General features: G+C 37.9%; 1 protein-coding gene across 3 annotated transcripts; it reads right to left on the bottom strand.

Moving 5' to 3' along the window:
- Window positions 1–4,160: 4,160 nt before the first annotated feature.
- On the bottom strand, window positions 4,161–21,906 carry LOC127419774 (uncharacterized). Of its 3 annotated transcripts, none has more exons than XM_051661492.1 (17): window positions 21,743–21,906; window positions 9,790–9,856; window positions 9,640–9,686; window positions 9,442–9,502; window positions 9,057–9,260; window positions 8,727–8,920; window positions 8,596–8,632; window positions 8,439–8,485; window positions 8,273–8,315; window positions 7,873–8,076; window positions 7,533–7,726; window positions 7,387–7,423; window positions 7,181–7,233; window positions 5,924–5,951; window positions 5,409–5,645; window positions 4,819–5,000; window positions 4,161–4,734 (listed from the first exon to the last, which is right to left on the bottom strand). In XM_051661492.1, exons 2-17 carry the CDS (start codon window positions 9,824–9,826, stop codon window positions 4,720–4,722), a joined length of 1,620 nt encoding a protein of 539 aa, XP_051517452.1. In that variant the 5' UTR covers window positions 9,827–9,856; window positions 21,743–21,906; the 3' UTR covers window positions 4,161–4,719. The 3 variants fall into 3 exon arrangements, with proteins under 3 accessions (XP_051517452.1, XP_051517461.1, XP_051517471.1); XM_051661501.1 differs by having other exon boundaries at window positions 9,057–9,257; XM_051661511.1 differs by having other exon boundaries at window positions 9,796–9,856.
- Between the last annotated feature and the right edge of the window lie 496 nt (window positions 21,907–22,402).

Raw genomic sequence — 22,402 nt, 5'->3', positions numbered from 1 at the left:
AGTAACGCAAGGGTCTCAGGAGGATACAGTATTTTCAATATAAAGCTTTTTTCTCTCTTACCTTTTCACTCCATGATATTGTTTGACATGTTCCATACCCGCACAATCCTTTAAAACTATGGAGTGTGTTAAAAGAGTTTGTAAAAGCAGAAGGCAAATACAAAGATGAAAGTTCAAATAAAATCAAATCACTTGTATTGTCACACAACCATTTACACAAGTGCAATGGTGTGTGAAATTCTTGGGTGCAGTTCCGAGCAACATGACAGTGATGAGACATATACCAATTTACAATAAACATCAGATTAACACAACACAATTTACATATCTAATATACACATAATTACAACACAATATACAAATAATAACATACACTGTACAGTATACAATACACACAATATAGATACACATTATTCAATAAAAAAGTATATATAGTATAAATAGAATGTACAGTAGGTTGTATTGTACTGTATTGATATTCAGGCTGTCGGCTGATAGTAAGTTGTTAAGAGAGAATATAATATAATAATAATATAATTTATGACAGTCCGGTGTGAGATATAAGAGTAAGAGTAATAAAGTGCAGTACTGATGTATTTTGATCGTGGGAGATCAAGAGTTCAAAAGTCTGATTGCTTGGGGGAAGGAGCTATCATGAAGTCGGCTGGTGTGGATCCTGATGCTGCGATACCGCCTGCCTGATGGTAGCAGTGAGAACAGCCCATGGCTCGGGTGGCTGGAGTCTCTGATGATCCTCCGAGCTTTTTTCACACACCACCTGGTATATATGTCCTGGAGGGAGGGAAGCTCACCTCCAATGATGTATCTGGCAGTTTGCACCACCCTTTGCAGAGCTTTGCGGTTGTGGGCGGTGATATTGCCGTAACAGGCGGAGATGCAGCCAGTCAGGATGCTCTCTACGGTGCAAGTGTAGAACCGTGTGAGGATGTGGTGGTTCATTCCAAACTTCCTCAGCCATCTCAGGAAGAAGAGGCGCTGATGAGCCTTCTTCACAACGACTTCAGAGCGGATGGACCATGTGAGTTCCTCAGTGATGTGGACACACAGGAACTTGAAGCTGCTGACTCTCTCCACTGGTGCCATTGATGGTGATGGGACTGTGTTCTCTGTCTTTTCTTCTGAAGTCCACCACAAGCTCCTTTGTCTTACTGACGTTGAGGGAGAGGTTGTGCTCCTGACACCAGTGTGTCAGAGTGTGCACCTCCTCTCTGTAGGCTGTTTCATCATTGTCAGTGATCAGACCTACCACCGTCATGTCATCAGCAAACTTAATGATGGCATTGGAGCTATGTGTTGCCACACAGTCATGTGTGTACAGGGAATACAGGAGTGGGCTGAGAACACAGCCCTGCGGGGCTCCAGTGTTGAGGGTCAGTGATGAGGAGATGTTGCCGCCTATTCTAACCACCTGGCATCTGCTTGACAGGAAGTCCAGGATCCAGCTGCACAGCGAGCTGTTTATGCCCAGAGCCTGGAGTTTCTCATCAAGCTTGGAGGGCACTATGGTGTTGAATGCTGAGCTGTAGTCTACAAACAACATTCTCACAAAAGTGTTCTTTTTTACAGGTGGGAGAGAGCAGTGTGTATAGTAGATGCAATGGCATCATCAGTGGAGCGGTTGTTGCGGTAAGCAAACTACAATGGGTCTAGAGAGAGAGGTAGCACAGAGCAGATGTAATCTCTGATTAGTCTCTCAAAGCATTTGCTGATGATGGGGGTCAGAGCAACAGGACGCCAGTCATTTAAGCAAGTGATTTTGGATTGCTTTGGAACAGGCACAATGGTGGACGTTTTGAAGCATGTGGGGACTACAGACAAAGAGAGGGAAAGGTTGAAAATGTCCATAAAAACACTGCCAGTTGGTTCGCGCACGCTCTGATGACACAGCCCGGAATGCCGTCTGGACCCGCGGCTTTGCGGATATTCACCCGTCGGAAGGATCGGGTTACATCCGCTACAGAGACGGAGAGTGAACTAACCTCTGTAGCTTCGGCCGCGAGAGCTCTCTCCACGAGGGAGGTATTATTTCCATCGAAACGAGCATAAAAATTATTTATTTATATTATTATGCTTCTAGATTTGGTGGTGTTAAACTGTTTTTCAATCCTGTTCCTGTACTGACATTTTGCTGTTCTGACATAACTGGCTTGTTTATGCTCCTCCGCGTTCCCGGAATTAAAAGCGGAGGTCCGCACATTAAGTGCCGTGCGAACATCGCTGTTAATCCATGGCTTCTGGTTCGGATAGATCTGTATTGTTCTTGTAGGAACGACGTCCTCTACGTACTTTCTGATGAAACACATTACGCTATCAGCGTAAAGCTCGATGTCGTCATCAGAAGCGGACAGGAACATCTCCCAGTCCGTGTGATCAAAACAGTCTTGTAGCGTAGAGTCTGACTGGTCCGACCAGCACTGGATCATTCTGAGGGTGGGTGCTTCCTGTTTCAGTTTCTGCCTGTAAGTGGGCAGAAGCAGAATGGAAGAGCGGTCCGATTTGCCAAATGGTGGGTGGGGGAGGGATTTGTAGCAATGGTCCAAAACCCGGTCTCCTCGTGTGTTGAAACTTATGTGTTGGAAGTATTTCGGTGCGATTGACTTGAATTTGTCTTTGTTAAAGTCCACGGTCACAATGAACGCGACCTCAGGGTGCGCGGTTTCCTGCTTGCTTATAATCCCGTACAGTTCCTTGAGTGCCCGGTCTGTGTCGGCTTGTGGAGGGATGTACACAGCAGTGACAATGACCGCTGTGAATTCCCTCGGTAGCCAGAATGGTCGACACAGAAGCATGAGAAATTCCAGATCAGTAGAGCAGAAAGACTTGATAAAATGTACGTTCCTCTGATCACACCAGGATTTGTTGATCATAAAACATACACCACCACCTCTGCTTTTACCTGAGAGGTCTTTCGCTCTGTCCGCTCGGTGCACGGAGAACCCCGCAGGTTCAATGGCTGAGTCTGGAATCTCCGCAGACATCCAAGTTTCCGTGAGCCAGATAATGCAGCAGTCGCTCATCTCTCATTGGAAAGAGATCCGTGCTTTCAGCTCACAGAGCTTGTTATCCAGAGACTGAACATTTGCCAGTAGAATACTGGGTAGTGGGGGTCAATTTGCGCGGCGTCTTACTCTGATGAGAACCCCGGCTCTGTTTCCCCTTTTCCTCCTGCGTTTCCACAGCCGGGCAGCCCAGACAAAGGGCTCCGCTAGCGTGTTTGTAAACAGTGGGTCGGCATTGAGGAATTTGAAGTCTTGTAAGCAAGACAAACAAAACACTACCATGTTGTGACGGAGCTCGCAACGCAGCAGCCATACTCGGCGCCATCTTGAGTCCATGTCAATTTGCACTTGAGTCCAAAGTTGCAATTATGCAGCAGTTTTAGATTCACTGCTCTTTCGGATGCATCTAATGATTTCCAAGAACTTTTGCTCTAATCTGCAGACCTTGAAGTCTTGATGTTTTTGTCATGTTTGAATGGCTGTACACAATGTTCCCTTTAAACTGAACGGAGCATCCTAAACTTCAACTGTAATTTTTGTGCTTGTCTATCCACAAGCAGACAATCATATGTCTTTATTTCTTTATTAAAGTTATTATTATTTTTTTTATGGTTTAGTTGTTACATAAAATTAAAGACTGAGAAATTTAAATATTTCACACTGAGCGCTGAAAGGGTCACTTATTATTAGGGATACAAATTTACTTTGGATAGGTGGAACAAACTATTAGTAAAACAGCTAATTTAGTAAATGCTATAATTCTATGCTGTCAACAATTTAATTGGAGGAAACCACCATTTTCTGTTGTCAAAATTCAGGAAGACAAAAGGAGACACATTTTTCAGTTATACACAATTTATTGAGATTTGTAAAAACCAGTTAATTTGTAAAAACATGTTTTATTTCAGCAAACATTTAGAGGAGAGTTGCAGTTACAGTCTACTAATACATGACACAAATGATACTGTACACAGTATGTTATGTGACTTACAGATTAAACATTGCAGATAACCTAATGATTTTCATTTATATTTCACATCACATAAATTATTCTAAACGGTATATTATTTATATTTGTGTAATTTTGAAAGAAGCTTTCTTGTATATCGTAAGATTTGTAATTAAATAATTTCATTTTCATTTTAATCTTAATAATTAATTTTTCTGTCATTCATTATATACTTCAATTATTAAATGCCATCACCCATTTTTTTTTTATTTGCACATTTATAATCCTACATTTCTATTTATGTCAAAGAACTAATAATCATTCCTAAAAATCTCTCATACAGGGAGAACAAATGAATTATATTTGCCTTTGTATGACACCACGACAAAACAAAAGAGTTGAACATTAGTTTGAAAGTTGATTTAGAGCTAGAACTAGGATAGTAAGAGTCGCAAGTCACGGCATCTATTCAAACTAATAATTCACATTCATTTAATGGTAACTATAGGGCTTATGCGACTCCTGCTCACTTGTTGAAACACTTGTAATACTTTGTGAAAACAGAAGTTGTTACACAATTTTGAAGAAAGAAAAAAATCTAAACAAGTTAACTGATATACTCTATGTGATCTAAGTGTCATCTCAGCTGTAGAGAGACTCAATGTATGAATCCTTCATTTTTGTCAAAGTCACAGGATCTTTCTGAATGGCAGTGTGTGTCCATCCTCAGTGTCATTCTGCTCCCCATCCTTAATGATCTTTAAACTTTACAGAAGCACAGGATTGTTATTCTGACATTCTCTTCTTATATAAAGTATCCAATAACAATTAACAAAAAAATCAAGTCACCTTAGAGCTTAGCCAGTCTGAGACTGCAGAAACTGCTTTTTTGGTCTTTTGGCAGGTCACAGAGAGTCCTACACCCTCATAGAAAACACAGTCCATGGCAATCAGATTTGGCTTGTTCTCAAGTCCACTGAATTCTGGGACAAAATGTGTGTCATGGAGCAAAATGAGAACCACAGGCTTGTCTGAAGAGTAAGAGAAAGACATTGTCATTTATTTTATGGATCAGCATTCAGGCGGAGAATTGTGTGTAGTGGAGAAGAACTGAATTGGCTTCTATTCGATTAAAACTTTCATATGATAACTAATTAAATAAATATCAATGAAGACTTTTAATTATTTTGTTTGACAACAGACACACAATTTAATGTTGTGGTTTTTCACACACGATCAGTCCCAAAGCTTATGGACAAATTTATTCAAGAGAATTGTGTTTTTCCTGTTTTTTTTTATTCTTCTAGTCATTCTTGTTTAAATGGTGTTATAAGAGATACTTTCATAGAAATAAGGCCATAAACCATCAACACATTTGTTCTGTTAGTTTTGTATTGATTTACGGTATTGTATATACAGTAAGTCCTGTCTTTCTTCACCTGTTTTGTTGAAGTCTTCCAAAATTGCATTTATGTCATTTTGTGAAGAAACCGGCCAGAAGTACAGAATGACATCACTCTCCTGGTCTGTAGAAACCTTCTTCAGAGGTGGAGTCTTTTTATGCTGAGATAAAGCTTTCATAAAATGCTCATGAGACATATGAGTGCCTTCAGTTACCATGATATAATAATTCACTGGACTGGATGAGGAAGAAATGTTTACAATCTGCTTCTCATCTGGAAAATAAATAAACAAAACCAGATCAAAGACATAAAATAAGTACAGCTAAACATGTCATGTCAGTATTGATTAAATTCTGTGTTAATGGAATAACAGGAAACAGGCCAGATTGCGTAATCAAGAAAATGCCATATTTAGAAAACATTCACGCATTTATTATATTAATATATTTGAGTGTGATATATTATTATGATGTTTTATATTGTATATAAGTCAGAAAATTACACACTATGTATAAAACAAATTTTAGATAAAAAAAGTAATTTTAACCTACTGTCACTTGAAGCACTCGGTTTATTCCTCTGTTGAGAACAAAGACATTGTGGTCTTAAGTAATGAATGTGATTTTGGTTCTTTTTGCTTTAAAGGTTAAAGTGAAATCAAAATTAAAGTTTTGCTGCTTTTAGTCCATATCTATTATCTTTTAGGTTACTATATATGCTAGTGTACTTCTAAATGTTAACAAAATCTGTCCTCAGAAGGTATAAGCATTTAAAATCTGCAGTATCTCTCTCTTCCAGCTACAAATACTTGGTTGAGAAACCAATCAGATGCTTTCTAGAAAGAGAACCACCCACCCCCTATAACTGTTCAGCACGTCTTGTAATCTAACTGGCACTGATCACACCTTCGCAGGGCACTTCAAAAGGAAGTGCAATCCATGCTGTAGAGTCATTTCAAACAGAATATCCAATAAGAATCACTTTAAAAGTGAGTTCTGATTTACCGTTATCACTATTTAGTCATCTGAAGCTTTCACAGTGGAGGGTAATTGTCTTCAAAGGGAATAGGGCACAGAGATTATCACTTTTTGTTTTTCACAGGGACTTTAAAATCTGTAAAAAATATTGCTTACTCATTTGGCTTATACTTTTTATTTACTAGTCTCTGCCACTATAGAAAATCTGTAATGAAAAGCTAAACTGAAGGTGGGTTCTTGTTGTAATTAATATTCCAACATTGATAACTGACTTAAATGTGATCTGCCAACAATGTCTTAGTACCCAGTTTAATCACCAAAAAAAAGAAAAAAATCCTCATGGACCTACAACACTTGAGTTAGTTTCAGACGGTTCCTAGTCTTTTAAATTTAAAGTCATAATAAAAACAAAATTGACCATATTTATTTTCTTAATGCATGTTAGTGAACGATTCATCCATGCATATTTGTTTTATATAATTTTATTTTTGCCCTTGTAATCTTTTATAAAATATCATAACTTCTCTTCTGACGTATGTGACACCACTCAACAGTTAAGCCAATAGTCAAAACTGGATTAATATTTTGGTTGTTAAATATATCTGTGCACATCACAATCTGTTTAAAGTGTCTGAAAATAATATAAGCTAGTTTAACATCTTGTTAGTTTCCAACGTAATATGTTAAAGCTTGTAACAGTTAAAGAGCCCCACACACAATTAGTGTTTTAAATTACATTAGTTCTTCATGCCAAAGAAAAACTTGCTCTGTTTTACAGAAGTATTTGACACTTTGATATTCAGTACTGAGCAGAAGTGTTTTTATTCTTACCAATGTCCAAATGTCCAGAAACCAACTTGGAAGAAAGTTGAAAGTTGATATGTCTGATTTAAAGAGACAGTTTTAGAGTTTGAATTGTGTTACTATCCTAAATAAGCAACCTATAGTCTACTATAGCAGAAATAAAATGTTAATTTACATGTACGTGAATAATATTAAACATTATAGGTAGAACTTAATGAGAAACGTGGACCTACTTTGACTTGCTTGTACTTTGACACCCTTTATCTCCCCCTGCAGAAAAAAAAATGCAATGTGAGCTAATTTAGTGAACAGTATTTTATTTGTCAAATGATACATTTAAGGGGAATTTTCATAATTTATGGAACATCTTATTACAAACCTGCAAAATTAACCAGTTTTCAACTTTGTTTATTGCTTCAGAATTCTTCAGACACTGCAGTAATCCTGTATCCTCATAGAACAGACAGTCCACTGTCAGTATGTCCTCCCTGTTGACAAATCTGCTGCTTTCTCCTACAGTTTTCTCTGGGTCAAATGTGTGATGTAGCACCACTAGAGCAGCTGGCTTAGACACTGTTCAAGGAAGTAGACACGTGTATTTAAGGCAAATTTGTCTGAAGTCCTGAAGATTAATGTACAATCTTGAGTACAATCTTCTCAGAAAACCTGAGAAAAACTGTAGCTTGATTTAAAATACAGTAACGATAAACTAAATCAACCTGTAGAGTCATTGAATTTCTTCAGTGCTGCTTCAATATCAGTTCCAGCTCGAGAGACAATAGGACAGAAAACCAAAACAATGTCACTCTTGTCCGCTGTATCAACTTCCCTCAGAGACGTAAATTGTTTCTTGAGATTGGCCATAAAGTTCACGTGAATGTTATTTGTGTGTCTAGTCAAAAGGATGAAAACTTTGACCTCTTCTGGAAAATTCATAAGCATAGAAAATAGAGGTTAGAATACTTGCTAGAAAGTAAAATTAAGCAAGTAAAAAAATGTATTTTGTTTCATTCTCCACATTGGCATCCTGTACACTGAGTCATCTCTTATCTATGATAACACACGATAGTCAACAATGAACATTTATTTTGTGAGCCTCCTTAAATGACACAGATTCACCTGTATTCCTTTTAACCTTTTTTGCCTCTGATTTACCTTCATCCTGCAGACACACACAACAGTTTGGGTAAAATTCAGTGCACAGATAACAACTGTATGAGGTGTTTCCCAGATTCAAAATGCCCAGAATTTTAAAAGTGTAACAACTTCAATTTTTCAAACTTACCTTATCAGGCATTTCTGATATTTTCCTTGTTGGCTTTTGCCATATGTCTGTAAAAATGTAGTGATAAAATAGTATATATCAAGATTAATAGATCAACAAAAATACTGTAGGTCAAAAAATAGGTTATACTTCAAGACAAAAAGTGACTTCAACCTACTCTGAGGTGGACATACTTTGACACCTATTTTCTTCCTCTGCAGAGAAAAATGACTATGTGAGTTTATGTAATAATCTTTTTTCAAATTATACATTATAGAGCCATGATCATTATATATTTTTGTTACATACCTGCTGTTTTAACCAGTTCACAACTTTGTTTATTGCTTCAGAATTCTTCAGACACTGCAGTAATCCTGTATCCTCATAGAACAGACAGTCCACTGTCAGTATGTCCTCCCTGTTGACAAATCTGCTGCTTTCTCCTACAGTTTTCTCTGGGTCAAATGTGTGATGTAGCACCACTAGAGCAGCTGGCTTTGAGGCTGTTCAAGGAAGTAGACACATGTATTTAAGGCAAATTTGTCTGAAGTCCTGAAGATTAATGTACAATCTTGTGTCAGAAATCCTGAGAAAAACTGTAGCTTTATTTAAAATACAGTAACGATAAATTAAATCAACCTGTGGAGTTATTTAATTTCTTCAGTGCTGCTTCAATATCAGTTCCAGCTCGAGAGACAATAGGACAGAAAACCAAAACAATGTCACTCTTGTCCGCTGTATCAACTTCCCTCAGAGACTTAAATTGTTTCTTGAGATTGGCCATAAAGTTCTCGTGAGTGTTATTTGTGTGTCCAGTCAAAAGGATGAAAACTTTGACCTCTTCTGGAAAAATCAATAGCATGGAAAAGGTATCAAAAGAAAAAGAAACAAAAAACAATTCTGAAAATGTATTTCATTTTGATTATTCATTTCTGATCAATAATCACCCATAAAAGGCAACAATGTAATTTGTCAAAGTATATAGACAGTTATTTTGTGAGCCCCTTATAAGATATAAACTCACCTGTACTCGATGAATCCCATTTCACCAGAGTTGGTTTCACTGTCTTTGATGTACCTTCATCCTGCAGACACACACAGAGTAGTTATGCTGAAATTCATTTACAGAACTCAAATTAAAACTGTACTAGATGTTTGTGACAAATGCAAAATGTCCAGAATTTTTAAAGAAACAAGTTTTTATAACTTTTTTTAAACTTACCTTCAGGTGTGATGTTTCCCTTGCTTGCTCTTGAAATTGTCCTGGGTCTTTAAAATATTTTATGGTTAAATCAGTAGAAATCAAGATTCACAGATCAATTCCTTTTGTTATCTTGACCTTTAATAAATGGAAAAAATGAATTCCTCAAACCTTGACCTGCAATTTGGGTAGATTTTTTTGTTTCCATTTTCTCTTCATCAGTACATGTTCTATCTGTCTGTGGACATAAAGAATATAGTCTGGTGTGAGTTAAAAACACCAAATAAAAACAATAAATAGCAGTAATCTGTTGGGTTGTTTTGTGTCACCGTGTTCAATTGATAATTTAGACAGGGACTGATTCAGTCTGATATAATGTTTGAAAATGGTGATACTGATGTCTCTAAACTAAATCAGGATTAAAGCACCATGATCATTTTACCCATGTAGTCTAATTTCATATTTAGATACAGTACCAACAGGAAGATATTTAGCCCATCTTATGGTGATTATATTTTATTCACACAAAATCCCTTTGTTGTAATTATCATTCAGTGCAATGCCTTGCGTACAGAGTTCAGTGTGTTTCTGTAGCATCTTTAGAAAACTTTAGGGTCTAAATCATTCTTTAAAGCTGAAGTGTGTAATTTCTGCAGCAATAGTGACACAGTGTTTTTTAAACAGGTTCCCGAATACGCCCCCATCTGCTGTTGATCAAACACTGATAGATTTTTTTTCCCCCCATCACTTGATCTCTGTTTTCCAGATGCAAAAGACCACTCAACTAAGACCACTGTCAACATTATGCCATTATCCAATTACCTTTTTTGAAAGATCTCATCTTATAACACACTGACTGTTCTGGGAGATAACAAACTGAATAAAAATGTTAATCTAAAAATATGCTTCATGTGGTTACATCTACATAATCTTTTGAGAGAAGACGAAACTCCATCCCCCAGCATCTGAATTAACAGGGAGTAATACACAGAAGCTTCATGACCTTTTCCAAAAGCAGTAATCACCATTTCCAGAGTATCTGCCGCTTTAGGGGGGTGTATACCACTCCCAAAAACAGTACAGAGCAGGTGGCACAGCTGTAAAAACTTAAAGAACTGAGGTCTAGGAATCTTAAAATGTTGAACCAAATTATCAAAAGATCTCAGTACTCCACTCTCATATAGGTCACCGAGTGTAGTAACCCCCCTCCCAATCCACTCTGACCAACAGAAAGGGGGCTTATTAATATGTAATTTAGGGTTCAGCCATATACTTGAGGCAACATTTAAATGTCTGAATTAAACACTCTGGACACTTTAGTCCAAACCATGTGCAAATACGAAATAATGGGGTGTTACTTAACTTCTCCGGTTAGTTTGATCGAAAGGCTTTGCAATGGCGAAACAGGGGCAAGAACTTCTTGTTCAATAAGAAACCAGGGAGGGGCTCTCTCAGGTGGAAACGACCAATGAGCCAAATGTCTAAGACCGAACGCATAATAATAAAACAAAATCTTGGGTAGGCCTAGCCCAACCTTGTCAATCGGCCTATGTAACTTAATGAAATGTAACCTGTGATGCTTTCCATTCCAAATAAAGGACTTTGCTATGCTATCAAATTGTTTGAAATAAGAGGGGGGACATCTACAGGGAGAGACTGTAGCAGGTAGTTGAATTTTGGAATACAATTCATTTTAATACCATTAACCTTCCCAATCATAGATAAATGTAATGAAGCCCACCTGCCCACATTGCCTTTTAATTAAAGGGTCAAAATTAACTCTAACTAAATCACATAAATTTGCTGGGAATAAAATGCCCAAATACTTAATGCCCTGTTTGGTCCAATGAAAGGTGCCTGGTTGCAAAGCCGTTACTGGGCAGTACGCTGTCAGCGCCAAAGTTTCGTATTTAGACCAATTAACTCTGTATCCCGAAAATTTAGAAAAGGAATGGATAATTCTGTGGAGGCAAGGCATAGATCTAGAAGGGTCGGAGACTAATTATAAAATATCATCTGCATAAAGCAGAAGCTTATGTGCCACACCTCCCACCACCACCCCTGGAAAATCATCCTCCTTTCTTATCGCGCCTGCTAATGGTTCCAGGGCAAGACAGAACAATAATGGGGAAAGAGGGCAACCCTGCCGAGTACCCCTTTTCAGAGTAAAATAATCTGAAATTAATACACTTGTTTGTACTGCTGCTACTGGGTGTCTATAAAGTAACTTAATCCATCCAATAAAAGTATTCCCGAACCCATATATTTCCAAAATCTTAAAATAATCCCATTTTACCATATCAAATGCCTTTTCGGCATCAAGTGAGATGGCAGCGACTGGAGATCATTTGCTACTGACCACATAATATTGATGAGACGCCTAATGTTATCAAAAGAGCTGCGGCCCCGAATAAACCCCACCTGATCTATATGTATAAGAGATGTCATAACTTTTCTTTATCGGTTAGCCAGAATTTTTGACAATTTTACATCTAGCTGGATCAAGGAAATTGGATGGTAACTTTTACACTCGGTAGGATCTTTGTCTTTTTTAAGAATCAGACTGATCCGAGCTTGTGTCATGGTTGGGGGAAGCTTTCCATTCTTTAATGATTCCGTATAAACTTCTAGCATAAGTGCAGCCAATTCTGTAGCATAAAAAATTCAGCGGCAAAACTATCTAGCCTCGGAGCCTTGCATGTAGGTAAGGCCTTGATTACCTCGTTAATCTCTTCCAAGGTTATTTCAGAATCAAGAGAATTTTTTTGCTCAGTCGACAATTTAGGAAGTTCTAATGGTTCCACAAAGTTCCTAATATCTTCATCGTGGAACTATAGAGATCAAGATAGAATTCTTTAAAAGCATTATTAATATTAATGGCCGAGGTAAATATTTCACCACCAGCTGATTTCACTGAGGGAATGGTAGAAAAAGACTCTCTCTGTTTTATATATCTTGCCAAATGTTTTCCTGCTTTGTCCCCGACTCAATATGACTGTCTTGCCCTAAATAACCAAAACTCCACCAAAATAGTGTTATATCTGTATTTCAATCGGGTCAATTCTCTGAGGCCATTAGATGACATTCAGCACTTCAGCTCTGCCTCGGCACTTTTAATATTTCCTTCCATCTCCACAAGTTCTCGTGCTTTGGATTTTTTGATGAATGAGGCATACTGTATGATCCGACCCCTAAGAACCGCCTTAAGTGCCTCCCAAGCCACACCTACAGAGGATACTGAGGACCAGTTGGTCTCCATATAAACATTGATTTCAGCCTTTAACTTCAGTTGAAAATCAGGATTTTTCAAAAGGGATACATTAAAGTGCCAACTATATGATTTCTTTTTCTCCGTATGTGGCAACACCTCCAAATTCACCAGGGCATGATCTAAGACTAAAATGTTTCCAATTGAGCAATCAACAACAGATGAAATGAGGGATTTATATATATATATATATATATATATATATATATATATATATATATATATATATATATATATATATAAATAAATCTATTCTAGAATAAATCTTATGGACTGATGAAAAAAATTATAGTCTCTACCAGATGGGTTCAAAAGTCTCCAAATATCAGACCAAGATTTTTACACATTCTGTGAAGCGTCAATGTTGATCTAGGGGGCTTACACACTTTTGCTTCACTATGATCAAGGACTGAGTCCATCAATAGATTAAAATCTCCTCCCAATATTATATCATGAGGGGTGCCAGTGGTTTGCAACATCCCTTCAAAATCTATAAAAAAGCCCTGATCATCAGCGTTAGGTGTGTAAATATTAGCCAAAATCAAACTTTTCCCCTGAATTTCTGCTAAAACAATAATGACTCTTCCTGATTTATCTTTAATCTGTTTGAGAAATTTGAATTGTAGATGTTTATTTATCATAATAATGACTCCCCTGCTCTTACTTGAGCCAGCGTTAAAGAAAAAATGTCCACCCCATATCTTCCCAAATGTTTCAGCTTCCTGCAAGGAGAGATGCGTTTCTTGAAGAAACACTATATCATATTTCTTACGCTTAAGAAAAGAAATAACCTTTTTATGGGGTGCCCCAACCCATTCACATTCCATGTGGAGAGAGACAATCCAGTCATATTAACATTTGACATTTTGACATATGAGAAAAAATAAATTGTGTGTCAAAAATAAGATTATACAGACCACATTCCAACATTATTGCAAAAATCAAACCCCAAACTTCCCCCCGAACAAAACAAACAGAAAAAAGAAAAACGTGCGCATTAACCCAACACACGATAGCGCCAACAGGCATCAATCCCTCTAAACTCAAAAGGTCCATGTACGCCTACGAGAACCCCCGTGGCAACTTTGCCGTCGGATTATTCAAGTCTGGTGCTTCTGCACAAATTTTGTAAAGCAACATTACATAACAGAAACTACTTTGTAAAACTGACCCCAGCCAATAGGCAGAATGATCACAAAGTATATGTAGATTCATTCATCGAACTGTCTCAAAAGGTGTGTTCCTCCACAAAACAAATTCCAGCTGATATAAAACCGTTCAGTTTCCTCGGAGAGACAACAAAGTGATCAGTGAGTCAGTTATGAAAACACACACACAAAAAAAAACAGGCGCCCCAGTTTCTTGAATGGTCAAATGTGTATTGAGTGATTCAAATTTACTCTGAGGCTGCATAAAAAAAATAAAAATACACTGTGACTCACTCAGTCCATCAACTTTATAAAAAACATCCTTTGTGTAGGCATGAAGATATTTTGCAGTCATTCTTAGTATCCATACTCAATCTGGCCAGGAACTTCAGTGTAAAAGTGATCATCCGTCCATGCAAAAGTTTCTTGAAGGAGTCATTCCACAAAACAAAATCCAGCCGCTAGACTGAGCCAAAATGGCACCCAGCTTCCTCAGACAGCCAGAGTAAGTACAGTAAGTTAATCCACTCTGGAGCTACATGAAAAACCCCAAATGGCTTACTCACCCATTGTTTTTATAAAAGACAGTGCTTGCTTGGGACACCCTGCGACCATCCTTCATTTCTGTTCTCATTCTGGCCGGAAACATCAGTGCAAAAGCGATCTTCCGTTGATGTAAGAGTTTCTTTCATTCCTTGAATCAATTGTGTTTCTCTCTCGTCATGTTCGCAAAGTCCGGGAACAAGAAAATATTGTGATTCTTCCAAGAAAGCTTTCCTTTAATCCTCGCCTGGCGTAACACGAGATCTTTATTGGATGATCTCAGAAATTTGGCCAGAATTAATCGGGGCCTGTCTCCCTCAGCAGATCTGCGAGCCGGGACTCTGTGAGCTCGCTCGATTTCCAGTTTATGGCCTGTTATGTCGAGCAGACTCGGGAAGAGCTCATCCAGGAATTTCACCATATGTCTGCCTTCTTCATGCTCAGGAATTCCAACAAATAGTATGTTATTCCTTCGGCTCCTATTTTCCAAATCTTCAAGTTTTTCCCCAAAATTTTCAACGACTATTTTGGACGCGGGCGGATTAGCAGATAATTCCCTTTCACATAACTCCAGATAATCAATCCTTTTCTCAACTTATGCTACTCTTGTAACCAACTCAGAGAATTTTGTTTCCATCGACGTAATCGATAGACATATTACAGTGAGATCCTACAAGTCAGCAACAACCTTCTTCAGCATCACTGAGATGTTGGACAGTTGACGTTGAATTTCTTCTCCCGTCGTGCTTTCCAAATCGTGTCCTCGGTCTGCAGGCCAAGAGGTTTCATCTTGAGCACGTAAGTGTCTTTTAATGTCTCCAGAGCCTGAGGATTTAGACTTCTTTGCCATGTTTACCTCAAAGAACAAATATGTACTGGGTGTATTGAATCTCACCAGATTATAACATGAAAATAATAATAATAAAAATAAAAAAAACAGCAAAGTGCGCAGAGCTCGTGATTCACACATCTGCTTCTCGCATGGCATCACGTGATCCTCCAGAATAACTTTTCTTAACTGCTTAATTGACCTAACTTCACCTTTATCATAATATTGAATTGTTTGGGGGTGGGGTAGTTTTAGAACAATCTGTGCTCTGATGTCACAATCGAGTTGCATTGTGGGATATGGAGCTGCCTGAAGCACACATCTGAGTAGGCTCGCTACTTCAGCCAAAATCGAGGAGTTTATGGTCTGTCAACAGAAACTTCCCTCGACTACTTAACTAAGTGGAACAGACTTCAAAAATGGCGGCGGGGATTCCCCCGATGGGAAGTGCTTAGGGAAGTTAGCGAGTGGATGTTTAAAGTGAAGTGGAACGCTGCCTATTCTTCATGTCTACTTGCACACTGTGGCCATACCCCAGAAATATGTAAGAGAAGTGGGTAAATAGGCTAGTCCAAAACTGCATGTGGCCCTGTCCCAAATGGCACACTTAATGTGGACTTGTGGCCTTCATTTGCGTGTTCCTGCTAAGTCCATGGGACTGTAGAGTGTCCCATTTTACATTTTAGTGCTCCGAGGCGAGTGAGCGCCCCTTTGCAACCTCAATGCGCCCTTCAGCTTAGCTCCACACCAGACTACTACCCAACAGTCACCGCTACCGAACCTCTCAACCAATCACAGTGGACTGGAGTTTCCGAGCTGGAGGAAAAAACATGACAGATGAGGCGATGATCAATCGCAGATTAAAAATTGATTTTAATAATCGCTTTTTACTGATTGTCAATGGTGGATCACTTGCTTATCGTGTAGTATCACTTTTAAGTCTAATGTGAAGAACTGGTTCAAAATTTTGTTTTATTTAATTTTCCAGAGATATGGAATTTCTCCTATTCAATTGATTGATTAATTTTTCTTGGGGAAGTTTTACGTTCATAAAAGTAACATAACATTAAACCTTTGCTATTGTTGTTTCAAAGAGGATTTTAGAATTATTGTGAGTTGCTAAAATATCAAGACAGGTGAGAATAATTTAATCCACATGGCTGTAGCTTATAAGATTGCTTATATTTATTGATATAGCAACATTCGGTCTAAGAGTGATATTTTTACCTGCAGAAGTATGGCGGTATTTTCCATTCATGTAACCATTCATGTGTCTGAATCATGTTTATTTGTTCTGAATAGATTTAAAACGATGGGTTTTTGTTCCTGTAGTTGTATGTGTGCTTTGTTTTTCAGAATTTCTTGATTAAATTATCTAATGCTTTATTGTAGGGCTGGGCGATTAATATAATTTTATATTCAATTACGATTTTGGCTTCCAACGATTATGAAAACAAGATAATCAAGATAAAACGATTATTGTGCCACATTCCATTTTGCAGTGAAACACAGTGAACATATAATGAAATGCATTATATCTTTAAAGTATCCTTTATTAAAGTTCAAATAATAAGGATCTGGGTTATGAAAATAATCTCCGAAACTGGCATTTCTCTGTGCGGTTCAGTGGCGCATCTATGAGTTGCGTGAAGTGACCGGGGAAGAGATTGAATCTTCTCCCGGCTGATGCAAACTCTGGCGCAGGGACGCTCGTCACTCGCACGTGTTTGCTGCAGCTAGATTTTAATGTAGTGAATCATAATGTGTCACGTTCACCGTGTGTATTTTATCATGAAGAAAATCGGCGATACGCAACTCTATTAAGAAGAGAACGTTTGTTTTTTGTGAGTTAAAGATGGATCGAAGTGAACATAAAAGTTAGAGAGTGTAGTCTTAGCCCATTATACACTGAAACAAAATACGTTTTTGATTCATTTTTGGCTTGTTTTCCAAAATAATATCTAGAACTCCTTTAAAACAACAAATTTATTTTAGAAGCTATACTGCAGAAGAAAAATAAATGTTATCGGAGAATGTTGAATACAATATTTAATCAGGGCTTGATATTAACGCTTGTCCAAGACATGTGGATTTTTGAAGGGGCAAGAGAAAGAGAATTTTACTTGCCCGACCGGACAAGCAGACTGATTAAAACGTCAATAATGAAAAAAATAACCGACTATATTTGTGATAGCCTAGGCCTGTGTCACTTATTAGAAAGTTCATATTGTTATTCTGCTGTTGAAAATAATCCAGAGCACGTAATTTTATAATTCGCTAGTGATCTAGTAACAGCTGTGTCCCGTTTGATTGACAGGCTGCATATGTGTGTGTGTGTGTTTGTGCTGAAAATGCTCGTGCTAATGTGCACCTGAACGGTCAAATACATTTCAAATTTCTGCCAAAATGCCCGTCTTGTGAGGTATTCATGTAAACACAGAGAGTGATGTCTAAGGTGAACGTAAACAGCGGAGAAAAAAGCGAATTTGTATTAAAATATCGGACTTAAGTATAAATGTAAGCTAATAGACCTGCTGCTGTCTAGTGTGTATTATAATAATCAAACAACCATAACAAGAAAACAAGAAAACACTCTCTGCTCTTGACTGAATTACTTTAGTAGCTTTAGAAAGTATTAATGTATTATAATCATACAGTGAAGACCAGTAGAAGTTTTATGTTGCATTTCATTCTGAATGTTTACTTGAATACTTTGTTCTATTTTTAATCTATTTCTATTTATTACTGACTGTTTACTAGTCTTGAATAATTACTTAAAGAAATAGTTCACCCAAAAATGAAAATTTGCTAACAATTTACTCACCCTCAGGCCATCCAAGATGTATCAGAGTTTCTTTCTTCATCAAAACAGAATTTAAGACTTTTAGGATTTCAGGCCTCCTCCTCTAAACAATGCAAGTGAATGTACTCTATTTTTGACGGTCCAAAATGCGTATTTAGGGTGCATCAAAATAATCCACACGACTCCAGTCGACAAATAAAGTTCTTCTGAATGCAAACGAGTGATTATTTTTAGAAACAAAACAATACTTATATACTTTTTAACTACAAATGTTTGCTTATGTACATCTCTGTGATCTGCGCTCATGAGAGGGATGACGTAAGCTCGTTGGTAAGGTCACTTGTCACATGGAGGAGGAGTCAGGATGCATGTCACTGTTTACAAGAGAAACTTGTGCCGTTCTCAAACCAAAACAGTCCAAAACAATTTAAGAACAATATAAAATAAAAAATAATTTCCAAATAATAATAATACAAAAAAATTTTTTTAACAATGACGCGCTTCCTGACTCCTCCTCCACGTGACACGTGACCTTACCAAAGAGCTTACATCATCCCTCTCATGAGCGCAGGTCAAAGAGATGTACCAAAGCGAATGTTTGTAGTTAAAAAGTATATAAGTATTGTTTTGTTTCTAAAAATAATCAACCGTTTGGGTTCAGAAGAAATGTATTTGTCGACTGGAGTCATGTGGATTATTTTGATGCACCCAAAATATGCATTTTGTACCCTCAAAAAATGGAGGACATTCACTTAATTGTTTAGAGGAGGAGGCCTGAAATGAAATCCTAAAAGTCTTAAATTCTGTTTTGATGAAGAAACTCCGATACATCTTGGATGGCCTGAGGGTGAGTAAATTATTAGCAAATTTTCATTTTTGGGTGAACTATTCCTTTAAGAGCTTGAAACCATTCTTCCATAATTATGTGTTATTATTTGTTGTGGTTTTTGAAGCTGGTATTGAGAATCGTCAAATTTCATGACCAACTACTGAAATGTTGGTATTGTGATAATGTATCCTTTATTGTATAGATTTTGCTACAATAACATGATGAAAAAGTAGGTCTTTTTCCATAGAAGTATGAGCATCACTGCTGTTAATGATGGTGATGGAGGCTTTCCTTTATTTGACTACCATACGCAACAAAATAATTATCATATGGCAATAGCCTCCTCCCCTACCCAGTGCAGTTTACATTTCAAGTTCAAGGACATCCACTGTTAAAAAGACAAGTTTTTTAAAAGTTCAATAAATTCATGATGTTTCCAAAGTCAATGAGTAATCGAGTTAAATAATTGTGATCTCAGTATTGACCAAAATAATCATGATTATGATTTTTGCCATTATCGAGCAGACCTACTTTATTGTCAGTGTGCTTGAAATTATTTAATCAAAACAAATATTCAATAGTGAGTTTAAAGTGTGTTCCTTTACCCTATCCATCAATGCCATGACTTTTTCAAAGAATAATTTGTAAAACTGCATGTATATAAAAAACTATATATATATATATATATATATACACTATATTGCCAAAAGTATTCGCTCACTCATCCAAATAATTGAATTCAGGTGTTCCAATCACTTCCATGGCCACAGGTGTATAAAATGAAGCACCTAGGCACGCAGACTGCTTCTACAAACATTTGTGAAAGAATGGGCCGCTCTCAGGAGCTCAGTGAATTCCAGCGTGGTACTGTGATAGGATGCCACCTGTGCAACAAGTCCAGTCGTGAAATTTCCTCGCTACTAAATATTCCACAGTCAACTGTCAGTGGTATTATAACAAAGTGGAAGCGATTGGGAATGACAGCAACTCAGCCACGAAGTGGTAGTCCACGTAAAATGACAGAGCGGGGTCAGCGGATGCTGAGGCGCATAGTGCGCAGAGGTCGCCAACTTTCTGCAGAGTCAATCGCTACAGACCTCCAAAGTTCATGTGGCCTTCAGATTAGCTCAAGAACAGTGCGTAGAGAGCTTCATGGAATGGGTTTCCATGGCCGAGCAGCTGCATCAAAGCCATACATCACCAAGTGCAATGCAAAGTGTCGGATGCAGTGGTGTAAAGCACGCCGCCACTGGACTCTAGAGCAGTGGAGACGCGTTCTCTGGAGTGACGAATCACGCTTCTCCATCTGGCAATCTGATGGACGAGTCTGGGTTTGGCGGTTGCCAGGAGAACGGTACTTGTCTGACTGCATTGTGCCAACTGTGAAGTTTGGTGGAGGAGGGATTATGGTGTGGGGTTGTTTTTCAGGAGCTGGGCCTGGCCCCTTAGTTCCAGTGAAAGGAACTCTGAATGCTTCAGCATACCAAGAGATTATGGACAATTCCATGCTCCCAACTTTGTGGGAACAGTTTGGAGATGGCCCCTTCCTGTTCCAACATGACTGCGCACCAGTGCACAAAGCAAGGTCCATAAAGACATGGATGAGCGAGTTTGGTGAGGAAGAACTTGACTGGCCTGCACAGAGTCCTGACCTCAACCTGACAGAGCACCTTTGGGATGAATTAGAGCGAAGACTGGGAGCCAGGCCTTCTCGTCCAACATCAGTGTCTGACCTCACAAATGCGCTTCTGGAAGAATGGACAAAAATTCCCATAAACACACTCCTAAACTTTGTGGAAAGCCTTCCCAGAATAGTTGAAGCTGTTATAGCTGCAAAGGGTGGGCTGACGTCATATTAAACCCTATGGATTAAGAATGGGATGTCACTTAAGTTCATATGCGTCTAAAGGCAGGTGAGCGAATACTTTTGGCAATATAGTGTATATATATATATATATATATATATATATATATATATATATATATATATATATATATATATATATATATAAAAGCGTCATCTGATTGAAGTCTAAAGGTCTCTTCCAAATACACACTTTTACCACTCATGCCCTCTCATGGACTAGCGCCCCGTCGGTCTGCACTCGCTTACGTCACCAAAGTCTGCACTCAGAGGAAGACCGCAAGGGCGGTGGGTGCCATTTGGAACAGGACCAGTGGGGGTATTGTGACATCGACGTGCGATCCGCAGTACTTTCAGTTTCAGTCTACAATTATTTTATAGCTACAGTTGTTCTATAGTTATTATAGTGTTGGTTTTTAATAGCTAATCAATGTAGCTGTTAACGTATTAAAGTGCTGAACCACTCAAGTAGCACCAGCAACTCGTGAAATCGAAAAACGAAAGCAATGTTTGCATGATTTTCAAAATTATTTCCGCCATCACACTTACGTTCTCATCAGAGACCGACAATTGACAGGGATTTCGTGAAAATTCATAGTGAAAATAAGGCGTTTGAAAACGGCAGGATTACGAGACCCACTGGAGCCGCCCCAAGTACAGTACTCCTCGCATTAACCCTAAACATTTTCTGTGCGACGAATACAGACATTATCTCGCTTTTTTATTTTTATTTTTTATTTATTTATTATTATTATTTTATCTTAAACACTCCAGCAAGCTGTACTCTCAAAAATCCACAAAGACAAGTCACTACGGTCGAGAAGCATGAAATTCACTTACCACTCTCACTCAGCTGAAGTACACTGTAGAGAAGTTTAAATTGTCAGATTGACTATAGGGCTGTTAGAACAGAATGTATCAAATCCGTTTCTTATGACGTTCAGAGCAGTGTTTACCACACGCAGTGTCGTTTGCTGAACAACTTTACAAACTAGTCAGATCTGATGAAAAATCCTTTCATTTTCACTTTCTCTGTAACTGCAATAAAAACCCCACCCCTCTCTGCAACAGTTTCAATGACAAACGAGGTTCTGCTGTTGATATGCTCATTTATAAATATAACCTAATGGTCTGTTATAACCTGTGTATTTTCAAGCACAAAACCATAACCACTATAATTACAACCAGGAACATAGTTTAAATTATTAGTTAGTGTATTTAAAAACTGGGGGCATGGAATAAGGGATCTAAGTCTTATGCACCAGTGAAAATGTATGTTGTTATCTGTTAAATGTCAAACATTCATGGATTTTAAAGCTACACTATGTAACTTTTTTTTTGTTAAAAAACAACTAAATGTTATTAATGAGAGAGTGCAACAGAAATCCATCTTCCAAACCATTCTTTACCCAAATACACTTTGATAAATCTATAATAATGATTTATATTTTAGAGCTGTCAGGACGGATTTCACGGGAAATTGCATATATACGTCATTCG

Source organism: Myxocyprinus asiaticus, chromosome 3 (genome assembly GCF_019703515.2).
Source record: "Myxocyprinus asiaticus isolate MX2 ecotype Aquarium Trade chromosome 3, UBuf_Myxa_2, whole genome shotgun sequence".
In the NCBI taxonomy this organism is placed as follows: domain Eukaryota; kingdom Metazoa; phylum Chordata; class Actinopteri; order Cypriniformes; family Catostomidae; genus Myxocyprinus; species Myxocyprinus asiaticus.
The sequence above is the reverse complement of the archived record's forward strand: the minus strand, read 5'-3'. Positions and strand labels throughout refer to the sequence as shown.